This window comes from Lathyrus oleraceus, chromosome 3 (assembly GCF_024323335.1).
Source record: "Lathyrus oleraceus cultivar Zhongwan6 chromosome 3, CAAS_Psat_ZW6_1.0, whole genome shotgun sequence".
NCBI lineage: Eukaryota > Viridiplantae > Streptophyta > Magnoliopsida > Fabales > Fabaceae > Lathyrus > Lathyrus oleraceus.
Genome location: NC_066581.1, coordinates 264,905,771 through 264,922,636, shown reverse-complemented (window position 1 = coordinate 264,922,636; position 16,866 = coordinate 264,905,771). Strand labels below are relative to the sequence as shown.

Here is a 16,866-nt window from a genome sequence, read left to right as displayed (position 1 = left end):
CATCCCTTAATTAAGGATTTAACTAATCAAAACTAACAACACTAATTTCATCCCTCAAATGGAGAAATTGATCAGTCTTGATTGCTTTCGTTAAAACATATGTCAGTTGCTATTGAGTGCTATAGTGCATAACTTCTAGCACTTCATTCTGAACCTGACTTCTCAGAAAATTATATCTCAATATGCTTATTTCTCCCATGCATCATTGGGTTCTTGACAAGATTGATTGTAGACTTATCATCAATCATCAGCTTCAGAGGCATGTTTACCTTGATCTTCATATCCTACAGTAAATTCAGAAGTCAAACAGCTTGACATGCAGCCACAACACCTGCAATATATTCTACTTCATAGGTTGACAAAGCAACAACTGGCTGCTTCTTGGAACACCAAGAAATATGACTTCCCAGAAACTTAAACAAGTATCAGGAAGTACTTCTCCTGTCAACCATTTCTCCACACTAATCAGAGTCTGAGTAACTCATCAGCTCTGAATTAGTCTTTTCTCCATAAAGGAACAAAACTCCATACTTCAGAGTCCCCTTAATATACCTCAGAATCCTGACAACAGTTTGATAATGAGACCACTTCGGTTTACTCATGAACCTACTAACCATTCCAACTGTATAGAAAATATCAGGTATGGTATTACACAAATACCTCACAGAGCTAACCAACTGCTTGAAAGTTGTGGCATCTACATCATCACCTTCAGAATCAGAATCTAATTTGTGATTTATTTCTAACGGTGTGAAAACAGCCGTATAATTCAGCAGCTTGAATCTCCTCAGAAGCTCAAGTTCATACTTCAGTTGATGTAAAATGATATCTTTCTCAGAGTAAATAAACTCCATCCCTATGAAATATGTCATCTTTTCTATATTAGTTATCTCAAACTCATACATCAACACCTTCTTGAGCTTAACTATCTCATGTTCACAACTCTCTGTTAGCAATATGTCATCAACATAGAGACACATCAGAATCATATTACCTTCAGAAGTATATTGAACATAAACGTAATACTCCATCTTACACTTTCTGAATCCTTGATGCTTGAAAAATGAATCAATATTCAGATTTCAAGCTCTATGAGCTTATTTCACTCCATACAAGACTTTATGCAACTTGTATACCATCCATTCCTAATTCTTTTTCTCAAATCTTGGAGGTTGTGATACGTAGACATCTTCTTGTAATGTACTATTTAGAAATGCAGATTTCACATCTAAATGCATCAGAGGCCAATTCCTGTTAGCAGTTATCACAATCACCAGTCTGATTGTCTCCTGTATCACTACAGAAGCAAACACCTCAAAGTAGTCTAACCCAGATTTCTGTAGAAAACTTGTTGTCGCTAACCTTGCTTTGTGTTTCAATTGACCCATCTGGCTTCAGTTTCTCCTTGAAAACCCATCTGACGCTGATAGATTTCTTGTCCTTTGGAAGCTTAGTCAACTCCCTATTCTTGTTTCTTTCTATAGCATTAAGTTCTTCTTTCATGGCCTTCATCCACACTTTCTTCTTGAGCGTTTCTTCAACACTAACTGGTTCATAGTCTACTAACAGGGCACACTAAGTGACTTCTCCTTCAGAGTCCACTTCAGTGTCTTGTAACATGTTAAACTATGCAAATTTCCTCATAATATTTCTGATTCTTTGTAACCTCTGAACTTGTTCAGAATCTCCTTCAGACGCTGGAACAGTACCAGATGATGGAACCTTAGAAGTACCACCTACAGAGGCATAACCACCTTTAGAGTCTGGAATATTCCCAGAGTCTAGATCTCCACTAGACTCTAAATCACCATCATAATCTGGATCAAAATCAAATTCACCATCAGAGTCAGACTCGTCTTTCAAATTCTTCTTCATCTTCAAAGTCACCTTCAGACTCTGACTCATCTTTAGCTTCATAGTCGTCTTCTGAATCTTACTCATCTTCAGATTCAGAGTCATCTTCTGACTCTGACTCATCTTCAGAACCCTCAGATTCTAACTCTTCTTCAGAACCTTCATATTTTGAATCATCTTCTGATTTTGACTCATATTTAGAATCAAACTCGACTTCAGATTCAGAGTCATCTTCTGAATCAGAAATCATCAATCGCATAGGTTCATCATCATCAGATTCATAAGCCATCAATAGCACATATTCATCATCATAATCTCATTTGGCTATGTTTTCTTCTTTTGACTTCCTTTCCTTGTTTGACCAATAGTCCTTAGCAAAGTGGCCAAACCTATTACAACAGTAACATTGAACCATTCTCTTGTCAAGCTTCTCCCTTCCCTTCTGGTGTTTCTTCTCATCGGAATTTGAGGCTTCTTACTCTTGAGACCTACCATGTCTTTTCTTGGCCTCTGACCAATACTGCTTCCGATCCTTCTTGACAAAAGAAGCTTTCAGGGCCTGCTCTATCTCTCTCTCAGAGGTTCTCTCAATCAGACGCAACTCCTGTGCCTCTAGACTGCTTTGCAGCTATTAAATTCTCATGGTGCTCAGATCCTTAGAATGTTCAATTGCTACAACAATATAATTAAATTGAGGAGTAAGAGATCTAAGTACCTTCTCAATGATGCTTTCTTCAGAGAGAGTTTCTCCATACGACATCATCTCATTTGTGATCAGAATTACTTTGGAGATATAGTCAGGTACCTTCTCATTGTTCTTCATGTTGATATTCTCATATTGCTTACGCATAGATTGAATCTTTACCTTCTTCACTAATGCATCACCGCCATAGCATCGTACCAGTATGCCCTACGGAGCCTTCGCTATCATCGAATCAATGATTTTATCAAACGCGTTCACATCCACACACTAATGGATGTAGAACAATGCCTTCTGATCCTTCTTCCTCAGATCATGCTGAGCATTTCTCTGCACATCCTTTGCATTTTCTTGAAGTGCAACTTGAATGTAACCTTTATTGACGAGATCAAGAACATCTTGAGCGCCAAACAAACCATGCATCTGAATCATCCAACGATTCCAGTTCTTGCCATCGAACACTAGAAACTTGGTACTCAAATTACCATTTTCGTTTATCTTCAACCTTGTGCAAAACTCAGATCCCATCAAACACTAGTGTTTCCCATTCCTGTAGAATCAAGAAATGTGATTCTGTTATGATTCCAATCAAAAGTCCAACACGAACTCAAGAAACAAAATCAATCACACAACGCCTCACCATTCACTTCTGTTTCCCTATGTTTCCCAGTGGATCTAAACCGGAGCTCTAGATACCAATTGTTGATGCACAAGGTAAAATGGATGAAGATGGAAGAAGAGAGACAAGAGAGAATAACAAACTTCCACTACTCTACTAAAACGATTACAATAAATGGTTGCGCACACACACTTATCTTATACCTATTACATTACTTATATACACAAACAATAATGTCATGTAGGCAAAATACTAAAATACTGAATTACCCTTCAACAGGCGCAAGATCGCCATGCAATTCAATTCAAATTTGTTTATTTCTAACAAAACAATAAAAACAACCTTCATGCAGTCATGATTATGATATCCAACCAATAATTATTAAATATATTTAAATTGAAAAATAAATAGGAGATAAATAAAAACCTTTCAAAAATAATTTTCTTAATTTTAATACCAACAAAACATAAGGAGGAAACCGAAAAATGAAAAATGCAGAAAGGGAAAACGAAAAACGAAAAAGCAGAAGGGAGAAAACGCGAACGCATAAGAGGGGAAAACGAAAAAAATGCAGAAAGAGAAACACAAAACCTAGATGAAAACACATAGCTCTCAATCAGAATGAAATATATGGAGAAAATGGTCAAACCAAATAAATGATTTTTCTTTGTGTAGTAAGGCATGGTGAATGAATAGACTCAAAGAGAGAGTTAGATAAATACAATATAATGTGTGTACTTAGAAATTTGAAGGTATTTATAAAAGAATATGAGAAGTTGGCATAATCCATCAACTCAACTTCCACGTTAAGTTTTTTTTACTATTTTTAAATAATAAAAAATTAAAGTATAAAATAAAATTTGAAAATATAAAGGGTAAACTTGGAATAAAAAAGAGGTCATCCAAAAATACATATCCTCTTTATACATAGTTATAGGTAAAACAAAAAGTTTTAATTTATGAAAATTGTAAATAAAAAGTTCTGGGAATATAAAATTCAAACCAAACACGTTTTTTTACAAATTTCTTGGAATAAAGTTTCTATTATTAGATTTCTAGGAATAATTTTCCAAAGAAAGAGTTTAAAATCTGGAAAAAAAAACACTCCCTAAGTATGGATTGAGAGGGGATTTAACCATTGTTGAATTATTTGCATTCGTAGATGCATTGGTTTGTAGATATGTCGTCATTGCAGTTGACATGCCATAAGTATATTCCCTACCAAGAGAGGGTTGGGTAAAATTTGGGAGGAAGGACGGTTTAGGATCTTCCAAATAAAAAATTGTAACCCTGAGAATAGTGGGAACAGTTGTTAGTTGTAGTGGGGAAACCGCCACTTCTAGTGATACTGTCGAAATCGATATTTGGCTTATAACATGAGAGGTTACCTCAACGAAAGTTGAAGTTCCCACACCACCAACCATCGTCTCAGTTGGTTGTTCTTCTATATCTGGTAATTCATTTTGTGAAAGGAAAATATTTTTTTACTTTCTTGATGTCGTACTCTTTTTAGTGGTAAAATTTATTTAAATTCTACCACTTCTCAAACGCATGCACACTCAAACATTTATATGAAGAACAAAAATAAAGAGTATAAAGACACAACACTTTTCTGCAAAAGTTAAGGTTTCCTGCACAAAGGGTCTCACTGGACGTGCCAATTTGCTTACTTGTATTTTTAGTAAACAATCACGAGCTTGGTTTATTTAAGAGACTAAACTCGAAAAAATCTCAAGGATAAAATGTGTAGAAAAGTACAAAAAAAGTGTGTGTGCTTGAATCTTAAATGTTTTAATGTTGACAAAGTGAATGTAAATTCTAATAAAAATAATCTTTGGATGAATATAATAAACAAAAAGCGTGTTAAATGTCATTAAAGTAAAAATGCCTCAATTGAAAAAGACTTAAAGAATTTAAAGAGATGACACAGACTCATACATTTCTCACAAACTATTTCTCTTTGTAACTTTGGTACTTTAGTTCTATAGAGAATAAAGGATATTTGTGACGCTGGTCCCAATAATGAGATTGGCTATATATACTAATACAAATGTATTCTTCGACAACAGTTATTTCCACAGGATTTGACACGTATCCCATTATATGGGTTTCAACGCTCTAACTTGCTTCCATGCGTCTTCAATGTTGAAACTGCTATAAACCATCCATTATGTTGATAAATTCTTTTGAACCCTATAAAAACTTTTGGTCGAAAGCCTTTGGTATACCCCTATAGTGTTTTCTCAACATCCTTAATTTAGCTGACTTATAGACTGAAAATACATTAAGTCCCCAATATCTAATAGACGTGGCAAACTCGACCCTTGTCGAAGTATTAATTTGTGTAAACCTCTTCGCAATTTTGGACATGTTTTGAAGATAAATTGATCATAATCTTTTGGATATGTTCCTGAGACTCTTCCAAACTATGTGAAGCTAGCGGAAAGAGAAATTTGGGTAAGGAAGCCGGTTATGCAAGGAGAAGAAGGTATTAGCACCCCTTACATCCGTTGTACTCAACAGGAACCATTTTGGTTGTTCTTGCTTGAATGGGTGTGATATCTGAAGGTTACTCGCGAAAGAATAGGGAAGAGAAAAGAATAGATAAAGTGCTTGGTGAGGATTGAGGCCCTCATGTCTATGTATCCTTATAGTGAAATAAGGAATTCAGAGCTCCGTAGTTCATAGAACTAATGATGGGAGGTGAAAAGAAGTTCTGATAACAAATATGGTATGAACCAAAGAACTGTATGGTTTGAACTCCAAAAAGGGATGAAATCTGAACCCAAGAGTAAAACTGGCATAAACTAAGATGTGGAGGAAACTAAGCATACCCACTGTATTGTCATAACCGAAAACAAGGAATTAAGTGTTTGGTTCCAAAGCAAACATCTCTTGGTTCACAAGCAGACACGAGATTGAGCTCAAAGAGATAATGTATTTGGCTTAGAGATAGATTATACCACACGGAATGAATGAAGGTAGATTATGAATGCATCGTGGATATGAATGGAGGAATAGAAAAAAGTAACCAAGGTCCAAGAAATGAAGGTTTTGGTGCAAGTGATTGAGGGGTATAATTTGGAACCAAAGGTAAGGGTATATTGGAATCTATAGGGGTAAATGGTATTTGCAATCTAAGAGTAAAGATGGCATGACTAAGATGTGGAGGAAACTAGGCATACCCATTGTATTGTCATGACCGAAAACGATGAATTAAGTGTTTGGTTCTAAAGCAAACATCTCTTGGCACAAAGGTGGACAAATATCCTAAAAGGGTGTGTATGAAATTCCAAAGAAAATGGTATTTAGTTTGAAAGAAATAGTATGTCACTGGGGTGAGCGGTTTATGATTGAAGGTAGATGGTATGGATCATGAAAGATGTGGATGATGCCTTAAGGCAGAAGAATGGGGGAATAAATAAGAATGTGCTCGCCAAGGATTCGCATCCTCGTGCCTACGTATTCTCATTGTGCAATGAGAAAGTCAGAGCTTTTGTAGTTCGTGGAACCACGAAACTAAGAGAAGGAGAGATTGAAATGATGAAGAGTATACTTATACCAACATAATGGTAATACGGGAAACCATAAAGGCAAGCTGACTTTGAACCTAAGAGTAAAGAGGTACATACTAAGATATGGAGGAAATTAGGCATACCCACTCTATTGTCATAACCATAAAATAAAGATAATTAAGTGTTTGATTTTAAAGCAAATATCTCTTGATTCACAAGATGGACAAATATCCTAAAAGGGTAGGTATGGGACCCCAAAGGAGAATAATGATTGGTACAAGGAATAGTATATCACTATAGGGAACTAACAATTTGAAACCAAAGAAGAATGGTATATTAGATCCATGAAGGAATAAACTCTGAACCAAAGAGTAATAGAGGTACAAACTAAGATGTGGAGGAAACTAAGCATACCCACTCTATTGTCATAACCAGAAAACAAAGAGAATTAAGTGTTTGGTTTCATAGCCAAACATCTTTTGGTTCAAAGGAAGGCATTGGTTATGGAATCCAAATGGGATAAAGTATTTGGTTCCAAAAAGATGGGATTGATTGATGAAGAATTATAAATAAGGTAGTGTCTTACCTCGGAAAAATGGGGATACGACCTAGCGAAGCGCAATCGCACGCTCGCAATGATGGACTGAACAGAGTCGCCACCGGACTTTATTTATTCCTAAAAAGGAAAGGGGAAATATCGATAAAACCCAAGACAAAACGACAATGATATTGGTCGTCGCAACCAAATCAGGGTTCGGGAGTCAATTACGCAAGGGGAAGGTATTAGCACCCCTTACGTCTGTTGTACTCAACGGGAACCATTAGGTTAGTTGTGTGCATTAGTGTTAGTTGAAATGTTAGGCTTTAAGTTATTAGGTGGGAAATAAAGAAAGGATGAGAGGAGAATATTTTTGGATTTTTGACGAAGGACTAAACCTAAGTTTTTTATTAGTGGGCCTGACAAGATTTACAAATCCTGCTCCTACGTATCTCAACAGAGAAATCAAGGCTTACGTAGTTCTGGATAGAAAAATGTTTGTTTGTTGGCCGATTTTAGTGAAATCTACTTTGTGTCAAATCGACGAAAACATTGTTGGACTACCCAAAACAAGTGGAGAAACATTGCCTTGCATTATTTGGAAACAAAGTACCTTCCTTTTGAGAAAAGGTTTAAGAGTCAATCGCACGGCGACGAGAAAAAAGTTTAAGAGTCAATCGCACGGCGGCGAGAAAGAAATTGATTGGTTTGATGTGTTTTGAGTAACGGCGAGAACTTGGATGAGCGAGATATCCATCTCGAATCCTAGTCTCAGGAGTGCGTGGTATCCACCACGTTCCATTTCCATCTAATTTGCAAAAGTGTTTAATAAGAATTAAGTGTTTTTGAATTTGATTGAGAAAGGGTTTGAAGAAACCGCATTACCAATTTTAAATGATGGCGAGAGCTAAGATAGGCGAGGCATCCACCTCGAATCTTAATCTCAGGAGTGCACGGTATCCACCATGTTCCATTTCCATCTTTATTGGAAAGGTCTTAAATATGAATTAATATTTTTTGAGTTTTTATTCTGAAAATGGCTTAACATTGGATCAAGCATTTGATGAACGATTGAGAAAGAGAAATTTGAATGAGTGTTTGAGAGAAACAGAATAGATAAATTTGGATGATGGCGGGAGCTAGGATAGGCGAGACATCCATCTCGAACCCTAGTCTCAGGAGTGCGTGGTATCCACCATGTTCCACTTCCATCTTTATTGAAAAGGTCTTAAATATGAATTAATATTTTTTTGAGTTTTTATTATGAAAAATGGCTTGACGTTGGATCAAGCATTTGATGAAGGTTTGAAAGGAGTGGAATAGAATGGGAGGAAGAAATGGATTGATTTGTTTGTTGAGAAAATACTCGATGTTGGATCGAGTCTTGTTTTTGATCTTTTGGAAATGGTTGATTTTATTCTTGTGTTAGGAGCTAACTAAACAGTCAAGCAATAAAGAAATAAAACAGTAAAATTATTACATGCCAGGGAGTGGGGGTACATTTTGTCGAATGGAGATTCAAAGTAATGAAATAATTAGATCGGGCCCAAACAACAAACAATGCGATGTATGAGTGTAAGTGCAAGAGAACTGTCTCATTGTAAGAAGGCCCAAGAGTAAGCCATGTGAAGAAAATAAATAACACAACAAGTTATATTTACAAAACACTCAAAAATTAAATTGAAAGAAACAACATCGGGACGTGCACGGATAAAAATCGGGATGCGAGGATGCGAATCAAAGTCACATAACGCAATGACGTGCAAGGAAAGTGGAAATTGAAAAGCAAACAAGAAATCTAGATAATGTGCTCAAAGTCGATTTGCACATAATGACAATAATTGAAATGTCATGTGATTAGTCAAAACGCGGAGAAATACTATCGATGTATCGATAAAAATAATCATGGATAAACAACATGGAAATTGTTGAATCCATAAATTAAAATCGATGTTTAATAATTAAAATAAATAAAGGGGTAAACATTAGGAATATTGAGGGGATTAAAAAGAAATGTGAAATAGAAATTAAAAGTGTTGCAAAATCAAATATGGCGCACACGAGTATTGAACCCATGACCAAGAGCTTGCCAAAGCATCCCTTTTACCAACTCCGTCGGATAGGCATCCTAGTCATATAGTCTCAAGCGCTAATACATAACATAAAAAAAACGCACCAAACCTTTTAAATAAAGCACAAAGTTAAAAACAGTAGCATGATCTTTTAAACAGATTCATCTTAATCTAGAGATCCTTTTTCTTTCCATTTGAACATCAAAATTTTACAGCAAGATAACCAAACAAATGGAAGCTTCAAGGAAGCTAAAATGGAGAAATGGAAATAGGAACTCGAAAAGGAAACTAACCGGTTGCGGCGAGATTGACCGACGGATGTATGTAAGGTTTCGCCTGAACCGGTCTTTGATCTTCTTGTCCATTCTTCACCACCAAGAAAAAACTATGGTTTTCTTTTCTCCTTGCCATCGACCTCTTTTTTGTTGGTGAACAGTAGCGGCTCTTCTAAAAAATTAGGGTTTTTTGGCTCCTTCTCTCCCTCATTAGCACCCTTAATCTTTCAACTTCTTCCCACCTGCCAGCCTCATCAAGCATGTGTGAGAAAGTAATATAATTAGAGGTATTATGTGGTTTGAGTTCTAACAGCTTCATAGCTGCAATTTCACCAAGTTCCATGCTCTTGTGTACACGATAAACCGCGGGCCATGAATCCCATACTCCGGCATTTGAGTTCAATTTCATCCCTTTCACTATGTCGAGCACTTCCTCTAATCTACCCATGCGGCCAAGCAAGTCAACTAAGCAACTGTAATGTTCAGCCACAGGTTCAGATAGAAAAATCTTTAATCATGCATTTAAATAAATCGACACCCTGATTGGCTCAACCGGCATGACAGCAGGCTGACAACATTCCCATAAAGGTAACCTCATCAGGAATCATCCCTTCGGATAACATCTGTTCAAAGGCCCAAATGCCTCATTTGCCTATCCATCCAAAGCATAACCCGAAATCAAGGAATTCCAAGAAAAAAAGATCAACACAGTCAATATCTTTAAACATTTGTTCAACACTTTCTACTCTTCCGCATTTTGCATACATGGAAATTAGAGCATTGCTAGAAAACCAATCGTTTATATAGCCACTTTTCATGATGAATTCATGGAGTTGCTTGCCTACTTGCAAAAGCAGCAAGATTAGCACATGCACTTAAGGAACATGCAAAAGTTGATTGATCAAGTTTCTTTCCTTCCTGCCCCATCAAAACGAAACTCTTAAGAGCACCCAGGTATAAACTATTTTGAAGAAGAACTGTAATAAGAGAATCCCATGAAACAATATTCCTCTCCACCATCCTCTCGATAAACCGTATTGCCAAACTCATTTTCCCATTCTGCGTATAGCAAGTGATCATCAAAGCCCACAAAAATTGTCTCTTTCAGGCATTACATCAAACAACTTATTGGCTTGTTCAACCCTGATGTTGTGAAGATACCCAGCCATCATGGTGTTCCATGAAATAATGTTTCTGTGAGACATTTTATCAAACAGTTGTTGTGCCTCAATAACTCTGCCATTTTTTACAAACACGGTTATCATGGAATTATATGTGGCATGGTTTTTGTGAATGACATTTGAGAATACCCTTCTGGCTTCTTCAACTTTTCCTTGTTTTTCTAAATGAATGACTTCGTGGAAATCATTAAACATGAATGAATGAAAGATCTCTCAATATGAAGTGAAGAGTTTTAAACGTGAAATGGTCATGAGGAGAAATGCAAATGATTGATTGATGGGAAAAAATTTCAGGGCCAAAATCAGGGTATGACAGGTAGAAATAAATAAGGTAGCTCGCAGAGAATCTGAATCCTCGTGCCTACGTATTCTCACCGTGTAATGAGAAAGTCAGAGCTTTCGTAGTTCAACCCACTATGAACAGAGAGAAAGACAACAAGAGACTGAGGCAAGAGAAATGAATATGATAATGGAAGATGAAGAAGACTTGGCATATGATTTTCATCATAACTTTCAAGTTGCTAAGGAAAAGTCCTTGCTGCTCCTTGTAATGATGAAGACCTTATCAATCATTTGATTGAAATTGCTTTGCATTAAAGTCTATGAACAAAGGCGAATACCTTAAGCAACTGGTCATTCGTCCCCTACCGAAGGATACCCTAGGCAAGGATAGGAGTTATCCACTCTCATCATTCTTTGTTACTTAAGGCTCATGTCATACAACTTGATTCGTGATTGATAAGTTGTTGATAGAGTCTTCTGCCTGTTGCACTACTTCTTTATGAAGGGAGACTTGACAATCATTTGATTCGAATTGCACTAAAGTCTATGAACAAAGGCGAATACCTTGAGCAACTGGGTTATTCATCCTATACCCAAGGATACCCTAGACAAGGATATGAATTCTACACTCTCATCATTATTTGTTACTTAAGGCTCATGGAATACAATTTGAGTCTTGACTGACAAGCTCTTGAAGAAACACCTTTGATATGCTTTGTATAGTCCACTGCTTGATTTGTTTGGGATTCCTTGTATGAATGTCTGAACTTGAGACCTTAAGATCCACAATATTACATAAATAGTCTTATCAAGTTATCAAGGGACTTTCAAACACTTGAATAGACTGTGGGATTATACATAAATCAAAGGAGTTAGTTAATCAAAATTACTTTTGATCAACTTGAATCAAATGGATTAAATTATGGTTAATCATGTACAGCTTAATCTAAAGGTAATCAAATGGTTCACTAATCCTAAGCTAAGGGATCATGCAAATGTTATGATCAAATTAATCATCAATCATCAAATATCACATGAAAACAACTGATTAAAAATGATCAATTAATCTAAACCAAACCCTAATCTAAGGGAGCATGTGTCAAGATCTAAAACCTAAGGGTACTAAAGTCAATTTGCACAAGTTGATCAATTGGGGAATTAAACCTAATTATCTAATCTAAAATTCAAATAAATTCTAAATCATCAAATCCACCTAAATTTTTATCAAGAAACTCTAAACAAAAAATCTAATTGGCCTAATCAAGATTCTAAAAACTAATTAATTCTAAAATTTTAATTAAAAATCTATATTTCTAACCTCTTAACCTAATTAGGTTCTAAAAATCAATTAGTTCCTAACTAGTTATAATTAAGTCTAAATCAACATAAATTTCTAAACTAATCTAAAATTTAATTAAACTAATCAAAATCAAAAAAATCCTAATTAATCTAATCAATATACTAATTTCTAATTAATAATCAAGAAACATGAAAAAACAATAAAAATCACAAAAAGATCAAGAGAGAGAAAAGAAAAAGAAATGCAGGAATCAATAGGGCGCAGGGCCCATGGAAGGCCCAAAGGCCTTCAGCTTGGTATGAACAAAGGAGCGTAGGCTAGGTACAGGGGGTGTAGATAGAGAGTTCTCGTTTGAGCCCTAGGCCCAAACCTGATCCAATGCACAAGCACACAAAGACTTTCACAATTCTGAAACCAAAATAAATCCACAAGCTAAAGCCAAAAGAAAAGCGCTTATGTAATAAATATCTTGCGATGCGTTTTTGTTCTTCAACTTCAGAATCTCTTCATCATCAATCGAGTTCTTTGTTCAACCATGAAAGAACAAACGAAACACAATCTTCAAATGAATCCATCACAGCGACGTGTTCTCCATCTCTTGGCTTCACATCAATCGTCATCGCGGTTCAGTGACACTCCACGGATTCGCAACATTCCTCAATCAACCATGGTTCGCGTCGTTTCGTCATTATCAATTCAAATATTCAAGTCTTCTCTTACGCAGTCAACAACAACAGCTATTGGAATCCACGACGTCGAATCACAATGGCATTACGGATTCAGTTCAACGTAATGAAGCAAGAAGAAGAAGCTTACCAGTTTCGACGCGGAGGAGAAATCCAGATAAATTCTATACACCTCTTCGGAATCTTCACCTTTTACTCTTCAATTCGTGCTCCTGTGCCGCGTTACTGTTTCCGCTTTTTGTGAGTTATGTACGTGAGTAAGTTGCGTGAAGATGAATGATTTTTGTTGCGTTAATTGCTCCTTCTTCTGCTCTGTTGATTCTGATTCGATGCGAGTGCGTGTTGTTGTTCTTGTGTTGAATTGTTGCGGATGAAGAACGCTTCTACTGCGTTTTTACTATGCGTGAATGAATTGCTCTCCCTTTTCGATGCGTGTGATGCGTTTGTGAAACGTGTGTGATGATGCTCTTGCAATGGCTCTCTTATTTTGATGAATTTCTCTTTCTTTTATGTGATTGAGTGAAGAAGATAATTGAAAAAATATTTGGAAAAAATTTCGATCAAAATGAGTGCAGACCGATACTTATAGCATATGGGAAATCTGTTATGAAATTTTACTGAAATGAAATCGAAATTTAAATGCAAATTAGCCTGTTAGTTACAAATGAAACAGTTTGTTAGAAATTCAAATTGCAATGAAATGATTAGTGAAATGCAGTAGTTAGTTATGTTTTTGTAATGACCTTGGAACTAATTTGTAAGTGCATTTGAGGTTAGTCTAAAAGTGAATTTGAGAGTCATTTGGAAAATGAAATTGAAGTCTGATTTTGGAATTAATGCTTGTTCTGAATTATTCTGCAGAATTGTTTAGCAGGGAATGTAGCTGGTGTTAAATTCTGTTTCTGTCAAATTGCTTCTGCTATATGTCATAGCAGGAGTGAAATCACCATGTTAACTTGCTTCTTTTTTCTTGATTCTGGATGATATTAGATGCTGAATTCACCTTACTCGCGTGTGGATTGTTTTGCAGGTTATTGGAGATTCAGTTTGAGCTATGAAATAGGAGATGCACATTGCTTGGATTGCATTGGTTTTGGAGTGTTTTGGTCATGAGAAGTGTGGTTGAATATGGATGGTTTAGGAACTTAGATAACATGGTAGGATGGTTTAGGAACTTAGATAACATGGTAGGATTTGCTTGTCAATGAAGTGTACATTTGCAAATTGTTTACAATGAAACTATGTACTTACATGGAAACTACGTATTAATCATGGATTTTTGAAAATGAAAGTTTGAACATTTATGGATAGAAGTTTGAAAATTGAATGGAATTGTATCGGGTATTGAATGGTTAAATTTGAAAGAAATGGGATTAATGCCAAACAAAATGTAAATTGAACCAAATGTCATAAGGAATATGTATGATCAATGATGCCAAAGTCAAATGGACCTATGGGTGGATAATTGACTTTGGTCAACTTGTTTGACCAAAAGTCAATAATTGACCAAAGTCAACTGTGGTTTTTGAAAAATGTACATGTATAAACAAGGCATGGTTTATGACACAATGATTAATGTTCAATGTTAAGCAACAATGAATGAATCAAGATGGAACCAGACTTGGATAAGTCAATCATCTCTGATCATCTAAATCACATGAATAAAGTGAAATAGGACACATGGATGAATTAGGAACCAAAGGCCTATAATGCCCTCATGAAACACAAACAAATGAATCAAGAGATCAATGCTAGATTGCAATCATAGGCTATGAATCAAGGACTATGTGCCTATGCAATTGAAAACATCAAGAGGGCATATGTGGAGGCTTGAACTAAACCATTAAGAGGACCTAGGGATGGCTAAGTAGGATGCATATGTGGAGGCTTGAACTAAACCATGAGTCAGATGAAGTTTCCACCATGTAGGCATGTAAATTTGAGAATGAATGGTGCATGACATGCTAGTCAACATCTTTCCTCAATGAATTAGGGTTTCCATTATCTCTAGATGAATAGTCAAGCCACAAGGTACATTAGGACCATATCCTTCTTGATTAGGGTTTCAAAGGGGCATACCCTTAAAACAATACCTTTGAATGAAACAAGATGATTCACAAGCAAATATTCAATCTATGAGCCCTCCAACTAGGGTTTAGACAGCCAAGACAAGGTCCAAAGAGTATTCACAAAGTCCCATAACCATATCATCAAGAAACTAGGGTTTGAATGCCCCGAGGAGTGCCATGATGAGGTCTCCTTGAATCCATGCCTCAAAGACCAAGTAATTAGGGTTTCACTTCCTCTATGATCAGGTGAATAACCAAGACACACCTGTAAGGTTTGATCCACACACAAACCCTAGCCTTGTAAGCCATAGAACTTTAAATCTAGGATGTATGTTTGCAAATGCCAATATGAATGCATGGTACACATGTAGTTGGTGTGAAAGTGTGTAGGTGAGTCTCAAACCAAAAGTCAGATGAAAAATAAAAAGGGGAGGGAAAATTTTGGGGTATGACAATTTCCCCTATTTAATCTACTTAAACTTGAATGTGTGAATTGTGATAGCTTTTCGGGCATTCGAGGAAGAAGAAGATTAAATACCAAAGTATTCGAAAATTTACCCGTTGAGAACGATCACATGGAATGTTGGGATGCCAATTTGATTGTCCATCTGCTGGGGATTGGCTTAAAAAACAGTGGGGAAACACATCAATTACAAAGGGAAACATGATATGTATGCCATATGTGATGTATGACTTATTATACATATGGCGTAGTATTCTATCTTTGATGAATATGCCACGCGTTTTTAGAGATGCAATGTTAATGCAATGAAGATTACTATATACATGATGCAATTAAAGTTGAGCTTTATAATTTTCCAAGCAAGGATTGGGCTTTAGGCATGCCAATAAGAAGTGGACTTTTGGATTTTCTTGTTTGTAAGGTTTCATTTTATGCTATATGAATGATATGCATGAGTGAAACGATGTGATTTATGCATGATAATGATTTGTGTAATGGTTACACCAGATGCTCATGTTACGGGCGGTGGGAATTTTGGGCTAGGATAATGGTCATACAGACGTGATTCTTCGACACCTACTTCAAGCTAAACAGTTGTTTTCACATCTCTGGACTACGTCTGAAATGTGGAGAGAGCTTGTACTTGCGTAGCCTGCCTCTGCCCCAATCTGTTAAGTATCTGCATATTTACCCAGTCACGAGTTATGGAGTAGTCTCGTCATCTGAAGATTTCAGACTGGCCTGCCCCAGCGTCTCGAAACTGTATTCTCTTGATTAACCATTCCTAGAAGTGATTGACTTCTCGTTCTCTTGAGGTGGCCCATCCCAGTATGATCCTTGAAGTAATTGTGCCCCTGTCTGGCTGATTCTGAGAGATTTGTCAAATCTCGACGTGATTGCCCCAGATTGTCTGACTCTTGAAGAGATCTGAGCTTTGGGATATCAGAAGAACTGTTCGATTTTCCCGTTATGTAAACTTTCTTGATGTAGAGTGCCAGTTCGCAAGTAAAAATGCTCATTTTGAAAATGATAATTGTAATGTCACGCTCATGCAAGTTTTGAAACTCAAGTATGTTCACTGAGATTATGACATATGGTGAATGAATCACCAATTAGAATGCCATATCAGTATCAATACAATTGACAAGCAAATCTTTAGGAGTCAGCTTTGACACGGTCTTACCATAGTATTCCTTCGAAATAAACCCTGCTTTAATTACATCTTTTGAGGGTTGTAAAGAAAGAATAGAAGGCTTAAAACATATTCTAACCCACCCGTTCTCCGTGATGTTCTCTAGTCCTACATTCAGTT

The 16,866-nt window shown here is 36.3% G+C and overlaps 2 protein-coding genes and 1 long non-coding RNA gene across 3 annotated transcripts; 1 reads left to right on the top strand and 2 right to left on the bottom strand.

Moving 5' to 3' along the window:
• Positions 1-240: 240 nt before the first annotated feature.
• On the bottom strand, positions 241-1,031 carry LOC127130761 (uncharacterized mitochondrial protein AtMg00810-like). Its single transcript, XM_051059725.1, has 2 exons — positions 553-1,031; positions 241-331 (listed from the first exon to the last, which is right to left on the bottom strand). The coding sequence occupies exons 1-2, from the start codon at positions 1,029-1,031 to the stop codon at positions 241-243; spliced, it is 570 nt and encodes a 189-aa protein (XP_050915682.1).
• Positions 1,032-9,745: 8,714 nt separating this feature from the next.
• On the bottom strand, positions 9,746-10,623 carry LOC127130760 (pentatricopeptide repeat-containing protein At1g09190). Its single transcript, XM_051059724.1, has 2 exons — positions 10,415-10,623; positions 9,746-10,046 (listed from the first exon to the last, which is right to left on the bottom strand). Exons 1-2 carry the CDS (start codon positions 10,621-10,623, stop codon positions 9,746-9,748), a joined length of 510 nt encoding a protein of 169 aa, XP_050915681.1.
• A 1,951-nt stretch (positions 10,624-12,574) lies between these two features.
• Positions 12,575-14,349, top strand: LOC127126840 (uncharacterized). The gene is made up of 2 exons (XR_007805117.1): positions 12,575-13,271; positions 14,053-14,349. It is a non-coding gene; the product is annotated as an uncharacterized LOC127126840 (long non-coding RNA).
• Positions 14,350-16,866: the final 2,517 nt, after the last annotated feature.

Excerpts from the sequence above, each read along its gene's own strand:
- LOC127130761 (XM_051059725.1), bottom strand. The coding sequence starts at position 1,031 with ATGGAGTATTACGTTTATGTTCAATATACTTCTGAAGGTAATATGATT. Across the intron at positions 332-552 it reads ACTGTTGTCAGGATTCTGAG|GTGTTGTGGCTGCATGTCAA; the intron begins GTATATTAAGGG and ends AATATATTGCAG.
- LOC127130760 (XM_051059724.1), bottom strand. The coding sequence starts at position 10,623 with ATGAGTTTGGCAATACGGTTTATCGAGAGGATGGTGGAGAGGAATATT. Across the intron at positions 10,047-10,414 it reads CTTGCTGCTTTTGCAAGTAG|TTGCTTAGTTGACTTGCTTG; the intron begins GCAAGCAACTCC and ends TGAACATTACAG.